Source organism: Stegodyphus dumicola, chromosome X2 (assembly GCF_044657685.1).
Source record: "Stegodyphus dumicola isolate Sdum_Otavi_A_Nest chromosome X2, ASM4465768v1".
NCBI classification, from domain to species: Eukaryota; Metazoa; Arthropoda; class Arachnida; order Araneae; family Eresidae; genus Stegodyphus; species Stegodyphus dumicola.
The window spans coordinates 112,031,921-112,058,954 of NC_140781.1; the positions used below are offsets into that span (position 1 = coordinate 112,031,921).

The 27,034-nt window shown below is 31.6% G+C and overlaps 1 protein-coding gene across 3 annotated transcripts in view; it reads left to right on the forward strand.

The window, feature by feature from the left end:
- The window catches only part of LOC118190062 (guanine nucleotide exchange factor for Rab-3A-like), a 107,623-nt gene extending 81,471 nt beyond the window's left edge, over positions 1-26,152 (forward strand). For 2 of the 3 annotated variants that reach the window (XM_035360753.2, XM_035360754.2), the window contains exons 8-11: positions 4,271-4,356; positions 11,056-11,152; positions 17,123-17,189; positions 18,644-26,152. In XM_035360753.2, coding sequence (XP_035216644.1) covers positions 4,271-4,356; positions 11,056-11,152; positions 17,123-17,189; positions 18,644-18,729 — 336 coding nt within the window. In that variant the 3' untranslated portion in view covers positions 18,730-26,152. The remainder of the gene's footprint in view (positions 1-4,270; positions 4,357-11,055; positions 11,153-17,122; positions 17,190-18,643) is intronic. The other variant, XM_035360755.2, reaches the window with a different exon arrangement.
- Positions 26,153-27,034: the final 882 nt, after the last annotated feature.

Here is a 27,034-nt window from a genome sequence, read left to right on the forward strand (position 1 = left end):
TAAGCTGTTCTGCTGACACTTATTTAATACTCATAGATGGCGGTGTTTGACCTTATTGAGCTGGTGTATTGCTGAATGCTGTTAACTGAGGGTATTGTTTGAATGGGTTGGTCATCACACTTCCCCTGATTTCAATCATATTACACATACCTGGAATGATATATGTTCATTACAGGTCTGTATTCTATATTTCCAGGTAGATATGTTCATTCCAGGCCTGTGTTCTAGATCTATGTTCATTCCAGGTAAGTCATCAAGTATAACTTATAGCAACAACTATTACTGTTAACAAGAACTATCAAGTATAACTTATAGGAATGATCTGTAATCCGTTTTATGTAGGCTGATGAGATATGCTGCTTGTTATACATATTACTTTGTCTTCTAACAAATGTTTAATCAGATTTTAATAATGGTTATCATTTAACATCTGTCAACTGATGAAATTATAGTCATATTAAGATAAAGTTAGACTAAATATAATTAAGGTGGAATTTCAGCCTAACAGTATTTAAGTGTTAGAATTTGCCTTGCTTGACATTAACTTATTATATTGGGAAATTTACAGCCATCTTATAATGTGAATGAAACTTTGGAGCAGGTGCAGAATATTTGACAAGAAATTCTATGAGGCAGCATTTGTCATTTATCTGATTGCAATCCAGGCCAAATACCATCTTAACTATGCATGCTGAGTGATGAAATGTCTTTTTGATGAGAGCAGACTTTTGTATCAGAGCATATGTTAATCTTGTATTTTATAATGTATGCATGAGGACATGTTAATTGTGCATTGTTTTATACAGTTGCTAATAGTAAGCTGTGTATTTGTATCAATTATAAATGTCATTTAAACAGTGTTCCCTGAAAAGGAATGTTTAAGTCTACTGATCACAGATATCAGGTAGTATTTTTGAAGATATGAAAGATTTGTGTGAAGTGCAAATAAATTTATTTAAAAAATATTTTAAATTTCATGTTATTGAAGGTGAAAGTGTAGACTGGTAAGTTGAGAGTAGCTTCTTGAACTGGTGTTTTGATTTGTATTATTGATTGAGAATCTTGATATATTTATTAGTTGACTATCTTAGCATAAAAAGTAGCATTAATTTAGAAGTCAAACAACAATAGGTGTATTAATTATAAAAAGTAGCAGTTAAAAAAACTGTGAAGCATTTGAAATGTAATATTTGGATTACAAAGTGTGCATTTTGGCAAAACTACTTAAAAGCTCTCAAAAATATTTTATAAAAAGTGATAATTTGTATTGATTTAATAAAAATTAATAATTTAATCTGTATACATTTTTGATGTTAATGTAATTAAAAGATAAATTTATTATGCATTTATTTCAGGTTAATTTTGAATAGTTTTTTACTACTTTACATTTATTAAATTCAAAAATTAAATATATTATTAATGATATGAAAAGTGAGGTTCTGTGAATTTTCAAATGGCTAAATTATGAAACTGAGTTGTATTATATCCCATGTACTCCGTATAATCTGTACTATTAAAAATTTGTGGACATCTGTCTATCCTTATGTCTGTTTGTAACATCATCTCCTCCAGAACGTCAGGGAATTGAGTTTCGAGAGAGGTACCCTTAAAATCCAAAAATTCTTGGAAGCTGAGTGATCTGACGAAGAAATTCCCCGAGTCGAGCCAGATTGGGAAATGGGGCCATGCATACCAACAGCCTGACTCATGGCTCGTTACTCAGTCAATGCTTGTATTTAGAGAAAAATTTTTCGGTCATATTTTCTCATATCTCGAGGTTCCACATTAAATTTAAATCCTGATGTCATACGTATTAACCTGAAGTGTCAAAGGTTTTTGTTTCTTAGTTTGGTAATAAAAAAAAATATTTACAAATTAGTTGTCGCTTGAGAAAAATAAACTGATTTCATTCATATTGAAATGTTTTTATGCATATTCTTTTAACCCTTTGCGCCACAGTGTGTCTGGTCTGGACACACCAAAAAATTTCCTTCTGTACGCAAAGAAAAATTGAATGAAAAAGGATTTATAGGTTACTATAGGTTACTCTGATCCCTCTTTATTTATATGAGGGTTGGAACTTTAATAGTGGCAACTATTTATTTACAAGGAATTCAAAAGTGATTCATGTCACCATGTTTTACAGTCCTTCAATATAGTCGCCAGCATTGTGTACAACCCGTTTCTAACGATGTGGAAGTCGCAGAATACCTGTAGCAGCACCTGTTTTGTTGATAGTTTGAATGGACTGGTCTACTGCCTCAAGAATCTCAGGAACAGTTTGGAAGCAAGTGACACGAAGTGGTTCCTTCATCTTAGGAATTAAGTCATAGTCACATTGGCTTACATCTGGGGAGTATGGTGGATGGTAAAGCACTTCCCAGCCCCATCGCTTGAACAACTCAGTCACAGCTTGCGCTGCATGCGGCCGAGCATTGTCATGCAAAATGAGAGGAGCGTTCTGTAGAAAGTGTCGCCGTTTTTTTCTCAAAGCTGGTTGGAGATTGTGCTCCAAAAATGAGCATTAATACTGCGCAGTGACGGTCTGCTGTAGGGGAACGGTATGCGTTAGGATAACACCATCACAGTCGTACACGAGAATCACCATAACTTTCACATTGCTGGGGTTCTGATGAAATTTCGAATGTCGTGGTGGCCCATGATGACACCATTCGTTTGGCATTTCAGTTCTGGCTGGTACGATCGGGCTCAAGTCTCATCCAGCGTACTGATACGGCGTAAAAAAGCATCTCCTTCGCACTCATAGTGCTCCAGGTGGGTTCGGGCAGCATGGTATCGTAGCCATTTCTGCATTTCCGTCAATTGATGTGGAACCCATTGTGAAGCAGTTTTTCTCATGGACAGGCATTCCTTCAGAATGTGCAGCACAGTTGTATGCGCTAATCCTGTTTGTCCGGCCAGCTGACGAATCGTTTGGCAGCGATCACTGTCCATTAGTGTGGCAACAGCTTGCACATCTGCATCGTTGACATTCGGATGACCTGGCCACAGCATGTCTACAACGTTTTGGCGTCCTTCATTGAATGCTTTCACCCATCTTGCTACGGTTCTGTAAGGCAATGCAGATTCCCCGCAAGCCTCTTGAAGCCTTTGATGACACTGTTGTGCTGTACGACCTCTGGCACATTCAATTTTTATCCAACATCGTAGTTCTTGTTTTGAAAACATCCTGAACACACTTACTTTAGACCGCGAGCTAATACAAGGATTCGTTCTTCGCGTCACTCCGCATGCACGTGACGTAGGCAGGACGAGTCTTTTTCCTGAGAGGTAAGGTAGGTATGTCGATATTCTTTGGTTTTTTCAGCTGTGTTGCCACTATTAAAGTTCCAACCCTCATAGTAGATGGCAGCTCAACACAAACCAGTCCATATATTTTAGTCATGTTTAGTTTTTTAAGACACTCATTTTTCAGAAATTTCTATGTTATTTTTTGGCTCTATGCTAATTTCCTTATTCTATATTAGTTTAAAATTTTTACCTTGAAATCATGCGTAAAATCATACAGCCTAGGTGTGCCCAGACAGGGCTCACCGATAATCTAGGACAACTGAGAGTCTGTATTCTTTGTTTATCCGCATCTCATCGGTCAGTTCATTGACAACAATGCTCATTTCAGCACTCTGTTTGAAACTCTATTCAATCAGTGGCACTTACTTTGGGCACACCCACAGAATTAAACGATAAGTGCTATCTTCACAAAATTTTACTTGTGTACTCCTCTAGGCCTAGTTAGACTGCCTATTTTTTTTTAAAATCAAAACTCCACCTTTAAAATGTAGTGTGCCGAAAAGGGTTAAGATTTACATAGAGCTTATAAATTTTGCTTTGGCTGCAGTCTGCTCACCTGGTAGAGTTGCCCATTGGTTAGGTTTAAAACTTGATAATTGAAATTAAAGATTTAGCATAATATTTAGTCCTTCATTAGGATTTTAAAAACGTACATTGCTTCTCTGAGAAATTGATTTTTGCAATATGGCTGTAATTATTTCAGTATTAAATGGCATTAGCTTCATTTTGAGATAAGTATACTCATATGTATTAATTTCATTGCATCAGTAAGGGAACGCTGCTTTCCCATTTTACAAAGTGCGTTAATTTTTTTATAATTTTTCACTGTATCTGTTAAAAACTGAAGTTTGTTTTTTGATATATTCTTGTAACAGATCTTAATAAATTTTGAACTGCACATCTTAAAACATCCTTCCTACTTGTTGCAACTTTATTTCATTTTGTTTCCTTTTCTTAGCTGTCTGAAATGGTATTAGCTGCTATAGAAGATGATAAAATAACAATTGAAAAGATTCCTACTAATACACAAGATCCTTTGCCAAAGTAAGATGATTTCTGTGAAACACTGTAAAATTCATTGCAATTATGTAGTTAAATGAACATGCTTTTAATATAGTAAACATGCCCTGAAAAAGTGCAATCTTAATATCTGTCAACAAAGTGCTGTTACTAGTTGTAATAAAACATAATAAATGGAACATAGTATTTCTTTCAGGTAGAAGTACGTGAATTAAAATATGAAATTACTGATACTCATATAAAAGTGCAAACTACCGTAATTTCCGGAAGAAACGCCGCGGCGTTTACATGTTTAAAACTTAAATTTTCAGCGGGTGCTGCATTTCTACCCATGCGACGTTTAGGTGCACTAAAAATAAAATATTTCCTACGATGGTCATTGTACATAGTTTGGATGGCCTTGTCATTGTGCATAGACTGGTGCTATTCCCACACAAAAGACCTCTCAGTTGCTTTTTGCGAACGTTATTTTGTTTATATTCTTTCCCTTGAACGGACCTACATGCCTTATTCACCCTAAACGAGATCTCGGAACAATAACATTCTTCCCCCTTTCAAATCAACGTTCTCATCAGTTTGAATAGTCTCTCTTCTCTGCTATTCGATGAATCTTCCAGGACCCATCCTCTCCCCACCCCTGCCTTTTCTGCAATTTTTTTCAAAGGCGGACACGACTCCACCTGCCTCGCAATAACGAACTCTGACGTATTTCCCCTTCAGCATGAATGGATTTTTCTTGGCATTCTGCCAAATACAGATCCCATCAGTTTGTGTACAAGTACTTGTTGGATAGTTTTTAAGTAAGAAGGGAGCGGAAAAATTTTGAAAATGTCTCTAAACGGCACAGAAGCTATACATTTCTTACCTTTAATTTATTTTTGAGTTATGGTTTCATTTCATGCATTTTTCTTAACTGGTATGTCATATATCAGGACTTAGGTTGAGTTTTTGCATCTATACGGCCCACGACGATGTCACGCACAATTTAATCTATTGCGGCGTTTACGCTGATGCGGCGTTTCTGTGTAATTTTAATTTTTTTCCCACCATTTTTCTCGAATGCGGCGTTTACGCTGATGCGGCTTTTCTTCCGGAAATTACGGTAAACATATTACTAGGGATGGAATAGATAAGTGCTTTTCAATTGTTCTAGAGTTGAAATTAAAGAAAATATTTTAATTAGTGTTACTTACAAATGTTAATGTGTGTACATACTGAAATATGAAAAAATAAAATTATAGCATAAGAGCCTGTATTACTGAAATGAGCTCAACTACAAAAGATGCATTTCTAATGCTTTAGAATTTTAATAAAGTGTGGTATTAAACATTCTGCTGTGCTTTTTGAATAGAGAAAGGGTCATTTCACTTTTCTGATAAAAATTATTCAAACACATTGAAAATATATAGTTTATGTTTACCTTTTACTTCAGATCATAACTACAGATTTGGCAATAAGAACTCAAAACATAAGGAAAACTCAGTCCTGCTTTGAGATCGATTATAAAGCAAAAAGCTTAATTGTTTTAACAAAACGCTCCCTGTTTTTACATCAGGGGAAAATATACTACAATACTTTCTTCAATGAAATTATAACCTGAATCAGCTATCTCTTGAAAAGCATTGAATGTTTTGTTTTGAATCCCGTGTCTAATTAAAGTTTCCCTCATTCTTTAACTGAATGAAGTGGTTTGAATTATGTAGGAAAAGTAAAAGTTTTACCGTAAGTGCTCTAAGAGCTAAAGTTGCATCTTTTAAGGGAAGAAATATAAAAATTTCAGTTATAACAGCTGTGATTATACTTTGCATTGCTTTCACTTTGCATTAGCGTTAATGTGTGTGTGGAAAGAGTGGTCTGTTGATTGAATTTGAAATACCCAGGAAGGACCGAAGCAATAAGAAGCATAAGCACGTGAGATTTTAAAAATGAGTTCTTTCTCTTAAAATTTCTTGCTAGGCCATTGAAAACAAACACTCTAAACTATCTTTTATTATTTGAATTTTTTTATAAATTAATAGCGTTTAATTTGTTAGCACAGTTTCTTTTCAATTGCAGATTTAAGCTTTGAAAATTTGTGTCACATATGTGATAGTTTTCACTGGCTTTATACCTTAGTAGGTATAACTTTTCTATTAACTTTTTTGATTTTGAAATTCTTTTCTAATAAAGAGAGAAAATTTGTGAAATTTGTTCACTTGTAAGTAAGCTCTTTAAGTCTGTTCACTTCATAAGTTTCACTGCTTGAGGTTTGTCACTTGAAATTAGTTCACTTTATAAGTAAAATTGAGGGAAGAGAGTATGAATTTGGTGTTTAATATAAGGTGCTCTTAAAAATCATTAAGTTTTAAAAAAAATCCTATAAAATCAGCGGAACAATCCACATTCCGCTGCAAAGGCTCCGCAATTTTCGTACAAAAATTTATTTCATGAATTTAATATTTTTCTGCACCAACAATAAGTAATTAATAAATTTGTTAAAATTTGTGTTAGCAGTTTTTGCTATTAACCCAGCATGGAACCAATATTTAAAATGAGCAGCTTGAATTTTGTAGTAGTTTCCTAAATTTGGTTGAAAAATATCAAATATCACTCAAAATCAGCTTCGTGTATGCACTGTAAAGTGACCGAAGCCCGTAAATTTATTCTGTAATACGTCTTAAGTTTTGCATGTAAAAAGGAATTGAATATTTTGTATTTAGCTAATTAATGCAGGAGAAATTTTTTGCTAAATGGGCTTTTTTTGCTGTTCAGGATCGTATAAAATATTAGATTTTGCATATACAGAAAGTATTCATCCTTAGCTTTGGAACTGTTTTTATAAAATTCTCTACCTTATTTTGAATATATGCATTTATTGGGTCATCTGGAAAGTTCTGTATTCTTTTAAATCGAATTCCACTTTTGTTTCGTTATTTTGTTACTGCTGATGAGGGGTAACCTTTATCCAAGTGAATGTTTAAATGTGCCCTTTCCTGCTGTGATTGGGTAATTCTAGCATGTGTTGTGGCATAATTTTTTGTTTCAGTTTTATGTTAAGAATGGAGGACCCTGAAGTTTATTATGCTCTTTCATAAAAAAAAAAGGGGGCAAGTCAGGCTGCTTGTAAAATATGTGCTATATGTGGACAAACTGCTCTTTCTGATGATACACTCTGGAGGTGATTTGAGATGTTTAAGCATGGAAATTTCACCCTCGAAAATTATACCCACTCAGAATGATTATCCTGTTTAACTGAAACCTATTAAAATAAACTATAGCTAAAAATTCACTTGTGTGTTTAGGAAATTTCAGACAGAATAAATACCCCAAAAGGTGCAATGTATTATCATTTGAAGAATATTGGGTATGTAAACCACTATATTGAATGGGTACTTTATCAACACAGAATCTGCTTGCTCAAGTCTTGGCATGGTATTTTTTGCTGAAACAAAATAAAAAAGCTTCTTTTTTGAAACAGCTGATTATTGGAGATCAAAAGTAGATAATATATAATAATCTTACAAAAAATGGTTATGGGGTAAGCCAAATTAATAACAACAACAAGGGGCTGCATCCCCCCCCCAAAGTAATGCTTTGTGTATGTTTGGTGAGGCTACAAAGCTGCTGTGTGCTATGAGTTGTTGCAACTAAAACAGACAATAAATTCAGGAAAATTCTGTTTCCAAATGGCGGTTTTTAAAAGCAGAAATCAAAGCAACGTGCCCAGGACTGAACAGTTTTTGTGTTGTCTTCCATCATGACAATGCTCAGCCTCGAATTTTAATAGATGCCTGACAAAGATTTATTCAATATGTTTTTTGTCACCTCTCATATTCACCACCTGATCTTGTTTCCTCAGACCTTCATCTTTTCAGGTTACTTAAAAATTCTCTGAGTGGCCTTTAGTTCATTACTTGGGACTGTCAAACTGTACCACGTTAACTTCTTTTCAAATAGAACATAGTGAAATTTTTAAGAAAGTTGTTCTTCAGCTATCAGAGAAATGGCAAAATGCTGTAGATCAAAATGGTGCTGATGTGATTCAATGAAATTTTCGCATGTTTTCGTATTGCTTCATTTGTATTTGTAATAAAGAATTGTTGAACTTTCCGGACGACCCAATATATGTACATGCCTAGTTGCAATACTGAAAGAATGAAGTTTATAGACATTGGTTTTCAACACCTTATGTATGCACAATTTAATCATCATAATGTAACATTAAAATATCTATGTAACTTTTGCTAATTGTGTAATACAGTACAAAGTCCAAAATCCGGACGTCCAATTATCCGGAATGATCTAAAATCCGAACCTCAAAGCCACAAACTTTTTTTTTGTATTCTTTACGCATGCACATTTGATTTTTCCTTCCATAATAAACGAGCGGTAAAGTCGCTGAACACTGGTAGTTCGGTTCGAATCCCGTGGACAAGCTGGCTGCATGGGTGTTTTCGTGGTTTTCCCCATGTGTAACGTGTATACGAGCCAGTTTCCCTTAGAAAGTCCTCCACGAAGGCATCCCTCCCCTTAGGCAGATAGCCCTAGTGTGCTTTGCCATAATTAAATACACACATCTTCCATAATAAAACATGTGGAGATTTTCACTTAAATATTCCGATTCTTAATTTCACTTAGGCACTAAATAAAATACCTCATAATGGAAAAACAATCATGTAAGCATAAATTTGTGAGATTAGTCTGAGTGACCTTATATATAAAGGTGTCACAGAGACAAGATGTGAATAATAAAAAGAAAGGTGGCATATTGCCACTTTAGAATTTTAAATTGTGGGGTGGTGTAACATATAATTCAAGTACAAGATGAGTTTACGTACATTAAAACAAACATTACGTACAAAGATATTTCAAATAGCAAAAAACATAGTTCCTCAGATGAAAGTTCCGATTAATGAGTCTTGATTAAATATAAGATATACAATATTTACATAAGAGAATCAAAGTCCATTTGGAGAACCTCGTCACGTGATGACAGAGAGTCCATGCCATTTGGCTGTGGGCTGAAATCTTGAATAATTACAATTTAAAAAATAACTAAGATTTTAAAATGAGAAAACATATTTTTCTGAAGGATATAATAGTCCTAGTTAGTATATACAGCAACAATTTCAATGAAAAAGTCCATATGAGTGCTGAAATTTGATAAAAAATGTGAGCACTGGGCGAAGCTTTGTGGTGGAAAGTTCATCAATCACAGAGTGCTCAGAATATAATATGATGCATGTAAATACAGTTAATACAGACATCTCAAACCGAAAAATTCACGTATTTATATCCCTGATGCCGACCTGGCAAGTCATTATTTATTATATTTTGCTTTCATGATCGCATGTTTATCAATGCATGACAGCTTCAGTAATAATTCATGCAGTGATGTCTAAACTTTTTTTTTATATTAGTAATTGAATAACAAGCACATGGCAACCTTTTATGCTAATTTTACGCTTGGCGATGATCATAGATTTTTAAATGCTTTAAGAAATGTTGACGAGGAAAAATTCAATAAAAATTTCTTTTCATATGCTAAAAATAGATTTTGTGAATGAAACTCATAGGCCAAAAAATTACATTTAGTGCTATTTTAATTAAGAATAAATGATATGTTATTTACCATAAACTCAGAAGCGGCATCAGAATATGTTGGCACTGGATGGCAGAATTTGGGGAAGATTAAATTTTTGGAATTTGGAGAAGCACTGAGTGGCAAAATTAAGGGATTCAGGGGTTGATTTAGGGAAAGCACTGGGATCTAAAGTTTAGGTGCAGCAAAAATTTAGAACTTAGGAAGGTGTTTTGTAGCAGAATTTAGGACCCGAAGAGATTGCACCAGGCGGTATTTAGTGCTGGCCCTAGATAAAGCATTAAGTATATGTGGAAGTTTATTTATTCAGGACTCGGATTAGTTTTAAGCATGTGCAAGAAATAAGCATAGGTATAGTAAATAATTAAACTAATACAATCCAAGCTTAATTCAGTATGCAATGGCAGCAAGACAAAATTTAACAAAAACAATCACCATCATCTTGGCTTTCATCACCAATCTTGTGATACGCAGCCAATAATGTATAACGGACGCTTAAGCTAGGCTAAAATTATCTTTACTGATTCTAAGGCATTTCACTTAATGTAGCGGACTGCGCTGCTCCCTAATCTTCTAGTTTGATCCAGCTTATTATTTTTCGCAGACTGTTATTATTACGGCAATTTTATAAAAACTAAGCTCGAACTTTTGATTATGTCGAAAAGAGTTTCCAATTCTGGAGCTGCCAAAGGATCTACAAAGTGAAACCATGTTTTGATGTCCATTAAACAAAAAGTGGAATTGCTGCAAAAGATGGATAAAGGCATATCCGAGAAGTATGGCATTGGAAAATCAAACTGTATATGACATAAGAAAAAGGAACTTTTTGAATTTTTTGTGGAAGCAATTTAAACAACTTACATTGAAAGAAATGTTTAATAAAGTAAACAAATAAATATTAAGCTTTTTTTTGGTAAATTTTGATACCCTTTAGATCATAATTGTTCTTTATTTCATGAATTACGGTTTCATATTTTTAATTGTATAATTTCTGCATGCCATCTTGCCAGATTTAAATTGATGATCTAATATTTGGAAAAATCCCAAATCCGGAATCGCCAAAGTCCTGACGAGTCCGGATTTTGGACTTTGTACTGTATTTAATTTTTTGCTTAATGATATAGACATAATTTTATTCATAGAGTTTGTGCACTGATGGATGCACCCCGATTATGCCCATACAAAATGTGTATAGAAGGAAAAAGCTGCTACAGTATATCAACTCTAAGCCGAAACAGAGTAAGTTGTATACCTTTGAGAAAGCATGTTAATTTGTGCTAGTGGTTGTTTAACACTATTATGAGTTCTGGATTAAATTTATACATTTTATAAAGCATATTTCTTTACAGTGTACACACATATGAAGTATTTTTTCCCGTTACACAATTTAAATATATCTTTGACATCATAGCATTTGTCTCACATTTGCTTTATGTTTTTTTGGTAACAAAAGCAGTAAGATTACTATTTAGTTATTTTTTATGAATATTAGCTTGTAAATTTTGGTTTGATGATGAATATGATTTTCAAAAATTCTGGAAAGATTTCATAAGTTTATACAGCGCCACTACATTAGGGAGGAGGAACTCCCAGACCGTGGCTGTTTGAAAACCGTCACATGATTATTAATGCCCCAACACTTAGCGACAATCCAAGGAGGGATAAATATCCCAGCCAACCCAGAGATCAAAATTCCACACAATCAAGATTTATACAGGGTTATCATGCTATATGGGAAACCTAAAAACCGGTAAAAGTCGGGGAATTTGAAAGTTGACCAAAAAAATCGAGGAAAAGTTGGAATTTAAATATTTCACTCAGAGTCTGAAAAAGGTCAGGGAATTTTGTATTGTGATCCTCAAAAAGGGATTTTTGTGCCAGCGCTGGAAGAGATCACTTTCTTGGCAAATTATGTATTGCATGAGCATCATTTGGACAGCTGGCATCGAGCCAATTTTCACAGCTCCAGTCAAATTGTCTTTTAGGAAGGCAAAGCAAGTTTCCAACACCTTTTGGTTTCCAGTAACCTCGGCAGTTGAGAGACTTGCATGTGCAGTGCATGTTGAACCAAAGAAAATACCATCCCATTCTTATATACAGGGACAGGGACAGGGAAAAGTGGACGGAGCACCAGAACTTCGTCAGTGACTTTTACAGGTGTTGCTCCGCCGCACTACTGTACCCCGCTGGGCTTTTAGTTGGCCCGCATCGGATGCTAGCCTACCAAGACATTTACATAGTAATTTTACATTAATATTAGACTTACGTATTGAATATACAATTACAAAGACATAGTATACAATTATTGCAAAGAAATTAACCTATTAACAAAAGTTGGATTATGGCAGATTGAAATAACATAATTACTTCGAACATACATACAAACTTTCATTGTACATTGTACTTCATACAAACAATATATTTACATTAGTATATCTAGTTACATCGAATTAAAATAAACATCATTTTAAGGAGCTAATTGAAGGATTTCTTTTTTTCTTTTTCTTTTCTTTTTTTTTTTTTTTGTGCACTTTATCATACTTAGTTGAATTACTAAGGCGAATTCTCTTATTAATACATTTCCTTTCATTTTTTTTTTAACTTGTTACACACAAATGCATCAGCACTGAAATCTTACATTATTATTTTTGTAAATTAATGTATCATAAATACAGAAAATATACATTAGAAAATCACATAATACTTACATTAACACTAATATATCTAATAGAGTCGTATATTATTTATATTATTTTTTAATTAATGATTTACTTATTACATTAATACAGTCCAAATTCTTAATGTAACTATTTTATAAAAACTTTATACCATATTTAGCCTGTTTCAGACACTTGCAATATTTCTGAAATCTTGCATTATTTTTGCAAGTTGTAGAATAAGAGGTATTTATACAGATGTGATAGCATCTTGACATATGTCTTCTCTTTTATATGCAAAAAGTTTCTTCATAATCAAGGAAACCTTTTGTTGTAATTGAGGTATCGTTAGCATGCATTTAATGTACTCAGGCGTAATTTGTGACCTTCCTTTGCAGTGTAGCTCTTTTGTGAGCTGGCACTTGAAAACATAGTGTTCTGGGTCTCCCTTTTCCCCACATACGCACTTGTCTGAATCGCTCAAATTTCGTGCAAAGTAGTACATGGGAAAAGGACCATGTCCAGATAAGAATATGTTGATGAAGAAGTTATAAGAGATTGGATCATATGTGGGTTTGGATTGGATCATATGTGTTGGCGACAATTTTCAAAATCATGCCAAGGCCATACTGTATACTAGTATTTTATCGCAAAATCTTTTAAACCTTTTTTTCTTTTTAATAAATGCCTCCTTTATCGTTTTGCAGTAAAATAAAAAAATAGTAATCAGTTATCAATGCTAACCATTTAATATATCTAATATTTGCCAGTTATGAAGATATGTGCTGAGAAATTCATCGTCCAAAAAATTAATGACGTTTAACTATCAAGCTTGTCATGCTTCTTCTAAAATTCCATCAGATCATCCCACTATGATGCAATTTCCAATCATCTACGCAGCAGTATTTTCAACCTTGACTAGGATGGGAATTGTTTTCATTTCCCACCAAGAATAAAACATTATATATATATATTAAGTCATGTGTAATTGGTAAATTTTTGTGTTTTCAAGTGGTACCACAGTTCATTTACCTCTCGGCACAGTCAGCGCACACTAGGCAGATAGACTGAAATTTTTTTGAAATACACCTGGAAAAATCAGGGAATTTCATTTTTCTGTTTGAGTGGCACATGCCATAGATCAAAATTAGATGAATCATGGGTTTTGTATCCAACGATTCCTTCAGCTTTATTATTGGCTTAATAATAAAATCCGCCAATTGATCTTCTGTAACTTTTTCATCACTCACTCCACAGATCTGGATCGGGTGATGTTGATGTTTTTTGGTGGATATGAACAAAGCTTCCTGGATAAAGCATCCACATTTCTGTGGGAGAAGCCTTTACTTTCATCTCAAAGTCATATTCCTGGTTTGGTTTCAAAGGAGCTTCTTCCTGTGTTTTGTTTATGAGACAGTTCCTGCAGAGATGTCCTCCCAGTCCACAGTTCCACTACAGTTCCAGTATTGTTTTCTTTTCATTGTTGCTTGTATTCGGTCTTCTTAATGCTTCCCGAATCTCTCTAATTTCTTCTCTCATTTTATGCCATCAAAATTTGAGTTTTCTTTTTGAGACACTCTGATAGGATGACGATCTTTTCGAGTCACTTTTTGAGTCGACTCAAACTTTGTGGCATAGACCAAGGAGGATTTTATGTCTTTCAGATCCACCAATCTTAGAATCTTCTGAATTTCCAGATCATTGACTATATGGATGAAATGCATTGAAGCCAGAGTTTCATGGACATCTGGTGGACCGTCCGTATATGCTTGACGAGCCATTCTTTCAGTGTCAGTCACCAGTTCTTGAAGGCTTTCCATGATTTTCTGCTGGCAAGATTTGAATTGTAGGCAGCTACAGTCCTTTATGCATTTTCCCCCGAATCTCAGCTCTAGCACATTCGAGAGGGCATTGAAGTTTGAAATTTGGTCTTCTGATAGTACTCCCAACATGTCTACAACATCAGCTCGGCATGATGCAGCTAACTGTGAGGCCTTCATGTGGGAGTCCCACTTGTTAGTTTCCGTCGTGATTAAAAACTGGGTCTTGCATACACTCTGTGTTGATTTTCCATCATATGTCCTTGGTTTGATTACTGTATTAGAAGAAACTGTGAGAATCTTATAATCTTCAGGTTTGTGTTTGGGTTCAGTCCGGTTTTCTTTCAAAATGTCTGTCTGCTTCTTTCTGAAACTTTTTTTTTTTCAATATTATTTCAATATGCAACTTTCTCAGCATTTTTTAAAATTTCAAAACAATTTAAAAGAGTTGTGATTGGCACAAAATTACAGACTCTGATTTTGTATACTACAAGACAAAATACCTTCTCTTATTGAAATGACTTTTTTCATTCTAGTGATGACAGTGTCACCACACCTTCTGTACGGAATACACGCTGGGGGGGGGAGAGTTTTCCTTCCTTTTAAAGCCATTCTGGTGGTTTTTGTTCAAAAATAATTTTATTACAGCCTATTAAAATACCATACATCCTTTTGAATGACCCGGTACATTGCAGCATTTTAAAAATTTGCATATAATAAGGTAATTAACATTACATATTTAAATTTTCAAATCGTGTTACTACCATTTTTCTGCATGGTTATAATTCTAGCTGCACTCATTAGAACCTTACTTTTTATTCATGAATTACTTGATTTCAAATTTTAAAATAAATAGCAGTACTTGAGTTTTGTTTCACCAAAGTTATTGTAAATTAAGACATTATGATTGAAAGAAAACGAGTATGAATTACTTTTATAGATAAACATTCGTTAAATTTATATTGCAGAAACTTGAAGCACATTCTTTAAACAGAGATTAATGGCTGGGAATGCATAACTGAAGTGATATGGAACATTCATATTCTCATTTCTTGAAAAAACTTGTTAAATCACTTTTAATACAAACGCCGTGTTCAAATAAATTTTGAAATGTTGCATGAAAGTGATGATAGGATATTTTTTTTTCATTTCTGGATATTGCACAGATCAAGAGCTGTGTTTCATATGGATGTAGAATAACATAAAATTAATAGTCATAGCAAAGCTTCAACCTTTTTGTTAACACACTTTATGATTCTATAGTTGAAATCCAGTGGGTTATCCACATTTATGAGATCCTGTCTGACTAGATATAGATATGTAAAAATGTTGATTATGTGAATATTGATCCATAATAATCTGTAAACATGGTAACCAAAGCAGATTAAATATTCATTTATATTTTAATCGGCATTTGTGGCCACAATTCATTTAACACTCTAATCATGCCCGATTCAAAAACATAAGATTTTTTATAGTTCTTTAATAAGAAGAGAAGCAGCAAGCATTTGTCTACCTTTGCCGAGGGGCAGAAAGCAATTGCATATTTATTCAGTATGTTACTTTAACAGAGAAGTTTGCGTTCAAATTAGCCATAATTTTTACTTAAAAGTCGTATGATATGGATCAGTCTGAGAATTACACAGTCCAGAAAAATCATTACTATTTTTAGAATAAGGAGGGGAAATACCTAAAATTAAAATGAGAAATTAAGGAGCTGTTGCTAAGTTAAGTTATAATCTTAATATACACTTTTTTAGTTTTTAATATTTTCCACATTTATTGTATACATACATACATATATATTAACTAGATTTTCTGAATACCAAGGTTGAAATTAGAATGGTTGAAAATGATTTACTCTGTGTGCAGAAAAATTTAATCTTGAAAAAACAGTAAATGGTATGAAGTGCTAATACATGCCTAAAAGCAATGAGAAGAAATAATGTAGCAACTGAAAACTACCTAAAATATTTAACATTAAATAAAAAGTATTTAGGCCTTAATGTAACTGAAAAGAAAATTGATTTAAACAGAACATGTGCAGGTGCAAACTAGAAATGTAAAAAATTATTTACCTTATGTACAGTATCTGCAGAAGTGCCTTTCTAAAGGACCAAAAAATTAAACTAATTTTCTTAAATTAAAAAAAAAAAAAAAAAAAAAAAAAAAAAAAAAAAAGTGTTTTCCATCCAGTTGGACCAGGAAATGTCATGGCATTTTTATAAATCAGTTTTAAAAAAACAAAATCTGATTTTTATAAATCAGTTTTTTTTAATTGGAAAGAGACAAAGTAGAAGTCAAAAGCAAGTTTTATTACACAAATTTTGTCCTAAATTGCACATAGTTAACTAAAAGAGAGACTGTGATTTTTTTACATTTTCTGGGATACTTCACTCCAAACAAAGATGCTGTGAGAATTGTAAAATTACCTTTTGCAGACTTTTAGAATTGCATATTACTTTTCTAAGTCTTATGCTGTGGATTTTGTTTTCACTGCTTTTTTTGTACCCACCACCTTTTTCCTTTGCTGTTTGAATTTGATATGAATTTAAAATGTACTATTTATTTTTATTATTACTGCTGAATAACAGCAGCTTTCAGTTCTTGGTTTAGCTACCAGTTTATTCGAAATTGGCTTTCATTTTTTCCCCTCTTTTATGTGTGTGTACTTAAATGTATACCAAATTTGTGACTTTTTACTTGATTCAAAAGGTTAAATTTAATTTTAGATTGCTGCTGTGTGCAATTTATTTTGCTACTTCAGGTATATACAGAGAGGACTGATTACTCTTAGTAGTAAGTTCCCCCCCTTTTTTTTGTTAACTATAAATATTCTGAATTTATTCATTTTAGCTTATATTGTTTCATGCAATTTTTAATAAATCACATATATACATATATATATAATTATAGTAGTCTTATGTACAAGAATATAGCAGAAAAACTTCCTCAGTATCAAATAAAATTTCAAAGAAACATATTAGTATTCACTTTTATTAGGATACTCTGTTTTATGTCAATAACTTTTATATCAATAACTTTTTTATGTCAATAACTTTTATTCTAATGTTTACGTCAATAAATGATTTATGTCAATAACTTATATTAAATTTATGTATAACTGTTGTATGTCAATAACTTTTATGACTATATATTTGAATCCCATGGCCAGATTGGACAGAGGGAAATGCTGAAGGAATAATTCCAACATTAAGTTATCAGGAGCATTTTAAAATTCTGCTTGATATTTTATGTCCGTAAGCAAATCAAAAGGTTGTCAAGAGACTGATTCCTCTCAAGATAGTAACTGGCAAATTTCTGGCTGGAAAGATTCTTGTGACAGATTCATCAATTCTGTTTTGAGCGTTGTATATGGATCAATCAGTCTGTTTTCATAAGTAAATCCTGAGTCAATGAGGCAGTATCTGAAGGAAGATCTCCTCCATGACTGTATTGATTCTTGTTATGTTACTCTACAGAATCAGTAGAATTCTAGATTCCGAATGTTAGTTGATTCTGTGATAAATTTGGGTGTGATTAATTTCAAAACCATAACTTCTGGTTTTGAAATCTCAAGAGATGCTAAGTCATTAAAAGCAAAACTAGATGCTGGTTACTTGTGAGTTAGAAATTTTTGCAAAAGCTGGTTTATTGGTGTTTTGAAGTTACCATTATAATCAGGCATAATTTATATCCTCACAGCACTCATAAGGAACTTCAGGCTCATTGGAGAATTGATCCTTTTTCAAGACTTAAAATGTGTCCTTCTTGAGAGATGGGACTCTGTTTTTTTTTTTCCTTTTTAAATTTTCCTTTTAAGGTTGCCGTAATCATATGCAACAATGCAAAAGACGGAGTACACTCCATTGTTGCTTGGATGACTAATCACCACAGTGCTAACCATATAGATGGTTTACTTTTATGCTTTCAAAACTGCTCTCTTTTCAACGCTGAAATTTTCATATAGTTTTCTTTCTTATTTAGAATTTTATAACTGAAAGTACATATTTAGGATTAGAAAATTAAATTCGGAAAACTTGCATGAATAAATCTTTCATGAACAAACACCCTTTGCACTGGACATATTTGTGTTTTATTTTATGACTTATATTTAAAATCCTTTGGCTAAATTTGAACTTTTGTCATATTCATTTAACTAATTGATTTTTCTTTAATACTATTCATTCTTATGTTTGAAAAAAATATTCTTTTTGATGCATCTACTTTTTGTCTGGAAAATTACTTTGTAGTTCATGAAGTTTATCTGGAAATTTTAAAAAAGCGGAGGTGTATAACATCAGCAAAACTGGGCCTGATAGATGATGTCATAGAATGAAAGACTATGAAGAAAAGCCACGGCCTGTTGATTTCAGCCATTTTAGGAGAAATTGTTTGCATAAATTTATGATGTGTATAACCCTTTTAGGAAAAATATGTTATAGATATTTTGTAAATTGAAGAAAAAAGGGCCTAGTTGTATAATGCAACAGAAATAAACAGATAGGCCTGTCATCTAAATATTTTGATAGAAAATTTTATGAATGCAAGAAAATCTGTGTGATTTACAAGTATTTAAGAAAATGTGTTTGTACGTGTATACATACACACACACATATATGTGTGTGTGTGTAATATGTATATATTGTATAAAAATTTTTATAAGTTACTATCTCGCTCGTTATATGGCATTAAATCGCAAATGCTTCCTACCTGCATCAAGGAGAAAATCTTTCTCAAGAGCCCATGCTTTTGTTGTTTTTTATTTTTGGAAATTAAGTGATTTTTGGTGTGTTTTAATGGCATGCAAAATATGTATTAATATTTTAAGACTTTGAAATGCAGGAAATTGCAAAGGTGGGGTGAGGGGTAAGATAACACAGTATGTGTCAAATGAATACAATAGTGATCTTTTTATATATATTTATAATATGACAATTATCTGTTATAAAATTATTGACATTATAATAAATTTTTAATATGAATTGATGATGATAATAATTTCAAATATATAAACTTCAATTTTTATTCAGCTTTTTTCTCTCATTAGTAGCTGTTTTAAAGTTTATTTTAAATCATGGCACTAGAATATATATTGCGAATCATGGAATATATATTACTCTTTGCTGAAGCATATTTTGCTTAAGTATATCTACAATACGTTTTTAAGTGTAAAATAGTTAGCAGTTAACATTAAACATGCTGTTCAACTGTGAACATTTCAGCAAGCATTTTTGAGGCATTTTCCCAGTAATTTTTTGTCTTATCCATAATATTAAATTTGAAACTCGAATTGTTATCTTTGATTTGAAATCTTTCTCACACATAAGTGTGTGATGTGTTGAAGAGCAATTCCTTTTTTAGATGCAAATGAAGTAAGTAAAAATGGAAAGAAAGTTACTCCTTTACATCTAAACTGGTTTCTGAAATGTTTGCATATTTAAAAATGGGGCAAAAATTTGTATGAATGAGTAAGGCTGAATTTTTTTTTTTTAAAATCAAAATGCTGAATTTCAGCATAAAGAACAAGCTGCTAAAAGTGTACAAAAGTTTTTAGAGTTTACTCTTTTTAATGTGTCAAGTATCAATTCTTGTGTAAAAAAAATATAATTTTAAAAGTGTTTATGTGGTCATATGATGTGTAAAAATGCATGTTTTATATAGTTCTTGACAATGAAATTAAATGTATATATATAATTGGCAAAAAAGTATTACATTTTAATGAAGCTTTGAAGTAACATCTTAAATGAACCAATGTATCTACATCATAACTGCTGTATGTTTATGTGCCATATGCTTGTTGATTTATTGTGGGAGTTAAAAGTCATTGATGCTCGTACAGAAAGATCTTAGAAATTATTTAGAGAACGAAAACTGTAGTTTTACGAAAATTAATGTTATATCTTTATCAGTATTACGTATTTGTAAAAAACTGCAATCTTAATAAAAAATTTGGGTATGACTTTTTTTGTAAAAGAAAGGCCACAGAATTTTTGAATCTCAGCTGATTTGCACTTGCTGTATTGGTTTGTCTGTTTGGAGGCAAAGAATAATTTCAACTTTAATCATCCATTTTATTTTATTTATTAAAATTACCATTTTATAAACGAGTTTTTAATTTGAATTTATTTAAATTTTACATTTAAAATACAAATTTTATGATCATAGTAATGTAATTATACATATTTTATCCTAATACTAAATGCTAAAAAACAAAAATTTAAACAAATGATTTTTTGATTACAAGAAAATACTTAGTGCAAAGAGAAAAAGTTTTACTGCTGTTCTAGTCATATGTGCAAGTTTCTTAGGTTTTTATTCATGATTGAAATTTTTACATATATTAAAAAAAAATTCAGTCTGTTATTAACAGTTGTTTAGATAATACTGTATGTTTATTGAGTATGCAATAGAAAAAAATGTTCCTCAGTCTGTCTTAAATGTCTGTTTAGAGTATAAGTTTTATTTTATTGCATAATATTTTTACATGCTTAAGTTATTTTTGATTGTAAGATGGTTTGCAAACATAGATGTACTTATCTTGTGCCAAAATATTTTATATGGAGCATTGTACTATGTAAAATTCTGCTCATTCTTTATACTTTTCCTTATTGTAATTATTTTAATGGTTGTCAATTGTATTTAACATATGCTAAAAGCAGCTTATAAATTAAAAAATCTGTGTTTTATACAGCTTTTGTGTGTGTAGTCACTGGTGCATACATGTATACCAACACATATACTGTGTTTCTTGAAAGATATCCGAAGTAACAAAATTATGTCTCAGAAAGTATAGAAATTGTGCCTAAGTTTGAGTGATAATTTTTGAAGTTTTCTATGTCACTATAATAAGTCATCTCAATGGTTTTCATTCTTTCTTTCATTCTTCATTTATATATACAATTTCATTTTCTTGTGGGTAAATTTGACACATCCGTGTGGAATATATGTAGTGGGATTACATATAGCTTTAGGGACATATAGTATACATAAATCAGCTTTAGGGACTCGTATAAAAGCAAAATTTTTCAGAAGGATGTCAGTATTTAAGGAAAGGAAAAGATTGACAGTGTTTAAGAGCACACAAGGCTTACCTCTAGTAATTGTAAAATTTCTCATGCCAGCAGTGTGTAGCAAACATTATAAGCTGAATTACAAACAATCTAAATGGGTTTGTGTATGAAGTTACTGTAAGAGTATTGGGAGTTATGAATAGTGATCATTAAAAAAATAATAAAAAAAAAGGACAAGAGTCATGGGAGTATTATTTCATATTGTTTTGTTTTCGCTTGCAAAAAATTGATCTGTATTCTTACATACAAGGATTCTTACATGAAGTGTTGAGAAACTAAGCAACCACTAATATAGCGTTCCCTCAAAGTCATCTAGTGATTTAAAAAAATCATATAAATTCTTCATTTTTAAATTTTCATAAATAGTAATGGCATATAATGCAAATTCATTTGAATGCATTCGTGTTATGAATGGTATTATTAAAGGTTAAATTCTGAAAGTTATGCAGTGCAAATGCTCTCAATTTTCAGTTTTCCGTATACATGGTTTCAATAACATTCTTTTTAACCGTGAATCATAATTTTAGTAACAGCCCTCAAATTTTCACATAGATTCCATGTTTTTGAATTGCTATATTGTTTGTGGTTTACTGAACTGAAGTAGCTAATGAATCAAGAAAATGCATGGCACTTTGATTGATTTGATCTGGCTATGGGATTAATTTCAAAATTAGATGTCTATGGTTTTAATTCTATCTTTAGTTATATATTTTTCATAGTTTATTTTTATATGTTAACGCAAGTTTTTGTTGGATAGGAAGATAGTGATAAACATCATCAATCTAACATGAGATTTTTAAATTCTTAGGTGACATTTGGGATAAATTAGTTATTGTGTAAATGGTTTCTCTTTTCTGATCTTGTTAATACATAAACTTCCTGTCTTATTTTCTTCAAATATCACTCATGTCTGAGGTCTGTTGTCATAATTTTTTATTTTATTAGCTGTTCTTTCTATTTTTAGTAATTTCTGGTTAAATTAATTTTTTTTTTACCTGTCCATAATATTGAAAGTTTTCAGCTTTTGTATTTTATAGTAATGTTGTCAAAAATGACTGTCATTTCAGAACTGATATTTTTTTAATATAAAAAATTGACAGTACATTGCTGAAACAAGTACATTTAAGTACATTGCTGAAATTAATCATCATTTACTATCTCAAACAATAAATATTTTCTCTATTAAAAAAAAAAAAAAACACTATGTGATTTATGTCAGTATTCTCCATTTATCTTTAAGCTTAATTTCCAGAAAGAATGGCCAACTCTACACTATACAGTTTATTTCCTTATTTAAAATATCATAATGGGCTTCCAAATTTGCATATGTTTTGTATATACCTATTATATGTTATTAGTCAACAACCTGTATTTGTTATAACTGATTTCATTTCTGAAAATTGAGAATGGAGTACCATAGACTGTGCCATCTTTTAGTAGAGCTTTTTTTTGCATAGTATAAGCAGCTCATTTTGACACGAAATTTTTGATCACTAAGTCCTAGTTTTGTATTTATTTCATTTGTAGAATGAAATACATAGATTTTTTTATGTCAAAGATGTATTTTATGGCTTGATCCATAAAATATAAAAACTGTATTCTATAATTTAGTTTATATAAACTAATTAAAGAAAACCGAAAAATGGTATATGGAGAATGTGAAAAGCCTGATAAAGAATTCTTCCAAATTAAGTACTGGTTTTTAAGCATGGTAACTCATACTTCACAGAATTTTTTCCTGTTGCATTTAAATTCATATTATCAAATTATACTTTTGCACAATAAGCCAAAATATATCTCTTCGTTAAATTAAAATCGTTATTTGGATTCGAAAGTATTAGTCACTACATTTTCATGTGCTGCTTGGTATACGACTTCCTTTGAGTTCATTCTGCATTCTGAGTTGCATAAATGAAGAGCATTTAATATCTGCATTTAAAATATTTCCTTGGATATAAATCTCTAGATGTTCATGGTCTAAGTGCATATTTTATACAGAGCCTAAGAAATTCTGAATATTCACTAGAAAAGATAAAAACGTTATACATGCAGATGTGTTGTAATCAAGAAATTGCAGTAATTTGTTTTAGCTTGAACTTATTCTGAATTTTTTTAGAAAAAAGGCTGTTATTACCAATTTTGTGATTTTTTTCATTTTAGAATAGTTTCAGAGAAGGCTTTTCTAAACCATTATTTTTTTAAACTTGCCATATTTTGATCAAGCCTTTTCTTTTTCCGTGTGTTTCAGTTTTCTGTTACCAACTCCTGGAAAAATTATAGTGCTTTACGCTTAGAAAAATAGTATTACTTCATCCCCCCCCAAAAATAAAATTAAGTAAACGCCTTGTTGATCATAATTTTGAAAGCTTATGCTCTACTTTTCGATTTGTACTTGTTTTGTACAAATCTTGTTAAATTAGTAAAAATTTAAATTAAAATTTTTTAAATTAGCAGTTTTAAATTAGTTTTAGTCATTTCATTAAAAAATCAGAACACGTAAAGAGCACTAATTTTTTAAATAAAGATAATAAATAGACTATGGATATTTATATATTGCGTGTGTTCTAGTGTGACTAGTTGCTGTTTGGTTTGCTTTTTGGATTAAGCAGGCATTCTTTTATCCTGACTAATGTCTCTTTTGACTGTAATTTTTTACAATCCCAATGGTAATAAAGACAATAATTGCAAATTAAAAATAATAATTAGCTTTGAAGCCACAGTAATTGGAAATTATTGGTATTATTTCCACAGTAATATGCATCAGTGAACATTTTTTTTGACCAGTGTAGAAAATATTTTTTAAATGCATAGATAAAAATATGCTTTGTGAAACATATATGCATAAGGAAAGATTGAAATGCTAGGCATGAGGAATTAATGATGCTCAGAAGCATTGACAAGAATTTTTTTTTGCATGGGGAAAATGATTATTTGGAATTGAAGCACAAGGCCATTGATAAATCCATAGAAGTCTAAGCCAGAAATTGGCTATGTGGATAGACGAGGATAATTGTGTATGATAAAATATCATCTTTAATAAATGTATGGTATGAATGTTATTTCTACATAAGTAAAATTATCTGGCATGTTTTTATGGCATACATATAGTTTTTGGCATGATTTTGTAGAATTTCAAAATGTGGACAGGTACTTTTCCTTTCCGTTACTTATGTTCTTCTGTGCTTAACATTTTATCAATATTTTTTGTGGAATTCTAATTATATCTGTATACTTAAATAGCATATTTAAATAGTAATTATGATTTTTTATAGCATGTTTGATTTTGAATGTAGCCAACTGTAGAATGCAGCATAAAAATTAATTCATATGAGTAACCTTTGTACTTTTATATGGTTAAAGTCACAGGAAAACATTTGAACACTTTTTTGCAAAGTAAGATTTTTTATGAGCCATGACTGTGCACACGATATCCTTGCTAAATGTGAATGAATATAAGCTATGGTGCAAGTATGTTTAGTACATGTTGTAGATGTTCGCTGCTGAATTTGAGTCGTCAGTGTTATTTAGTTCTTGCCGGGAATTTTTTTTATTCCCATTACTTAAAATGAAGTGCAATTTTATGTCTTTGGTTTTCATTCATCCAAAATATCAATTCTAGTCATAAATATAAATTTATTTGGGTGTTGCACATCTATTTCTAGGCATATCATATGAGTAGGTCGTGAATCTGCTTTAATAATACATTTGGATTGTTGAGCATGAGAAATGATACTGAAGTTACTCTATGTCACAGTTGTTTAACACATAGTATCTATACGATTATGTTTAAAAAGAGTTGTCTTTATGTATGTACAAAAAATTCATACAATCTCAGCGCCTATTTTGTTGGAAAATGTTACATTGCTCTGTGCATTATAATTTAATGTTCATTCTAGAAATGATCTCATATTTTAATTTTTTAGTAGAACTCAAAAGTTCCTCAAATATGCAATAGATTTTATTTTGTAGTCATGTGTTTTAAAATGTGCAGTCATTACTAACATACTTAACTTCCTGCAATTACTCATATTAGATAACGACTGTTAGAACTTGTATGTATACAAGTGCAAAACTTACCCATAGTTTCTTATTACTGGGTAATTTTTAAAAAACATTTTCTGATATGAAATTTATATACTATATTATTTATTTAGCTGCTTTGCAGTTTATAATCACCACACATTCACATGTGGAAAGATGAGTTTGATATGAATCAAATATTTTTAAATGCTGCAAAAAGTTCAAGAAATTTTTATTAGGAATTATTAATGCAGGATCTTTTTTATAATTTTTAGATGCAACTAAAAGTATTTTTATATTAAGTTATTAAATGTACTTCATTGCGTATATGATTTATACCATTTATTATTTTTTATGTTTTTTCTTTAAATTTACGTTGTGCTGTCCAAGAATGCAGTTCATTATTGAACACTGTATATTTTGTTATGAGATATCTGAAATATATACTTATCAAATGTGCTGTCATACATTTAGTAGAATTCAACTGTTTCTGTTCTTGTGCCAACTGCTGTTATGTTTCTTTAACTGTTTATATTTTTGTAAGACCTAGCATTGGTGAAAAATTAGCTGAGTAGAATTAAGAAGACTGCATATAAAATGATTTTATGATTTGTCAACTGACTTTGAGCCAAGTATTTTAATTCCTAAATAAAAAGTAAGAGTAATGAATTTTGTGTTTTTTATTGATGTGTAATCAGTTTTCACAGTGGCATAACATGTAAGGCACGAGGTAAAGAAATTAGATCATAAATTAATTATTTGATGAGAGAAATTTATATTCTGAGTGATTAAAATGTAAGTAGGTTAGATACGTTGCTGACATAGACATCACTTAAATCCACAAGTGATCAAATGACAAGATCTGTGAAATGCAATTATGTAGGAAGAGTGAAAATTTTTAAACTTGAAAGGTAGGTAGTTAGGAAGAAATGGTAGGTAGTTAAATATTTAGTAACATGTTAGGTTCATCTTTCAGTGCTGCAAAGTTTTATGAAATTGTCTCATGTTCTTCCAGTGGAAAATAAACGGAGTGTTAGAGAAGAGAGTGGCTGACAGGGACATAATTTAGTATTTCTATTGGAAAGGCCTTGCAGCAGCAGAAATTCATTAGGATATACTGTTGATGTTAGGAAATGAAATCCTGTCATTTTCATCTCTTAAATAGTTGTTCAGTGGCATGAGACCAAGAAAAAATTATTCTATGAAATGACTGATCAAACTACAGTGCAGAAAGCATGATTTCATTGAAAAAGGAGGGTGACTATGTACAACTTTCAGTCCGTGGTTAAAAACCTTTTACCCTTCCCTTCTATAAGCTAGAGGTGGGTAAAACTGCTCTTTTATGGGATCGGATCAGAATCAATTGCTCACTGAACTGATTTGGTTCCTTTTAACCATTCATAGCTCACTAACAATGACTGTGATGAATTAAATCGGGAATAGGGAGTGATGATGAAGCTAATAATGGGAAGAATCGAATGAGCAGTGGATTCGTCAAGATCAGCTCAGTTGAACTGCTAACTTTCGCCTCTAGTTTTGAGATTCCCAAAA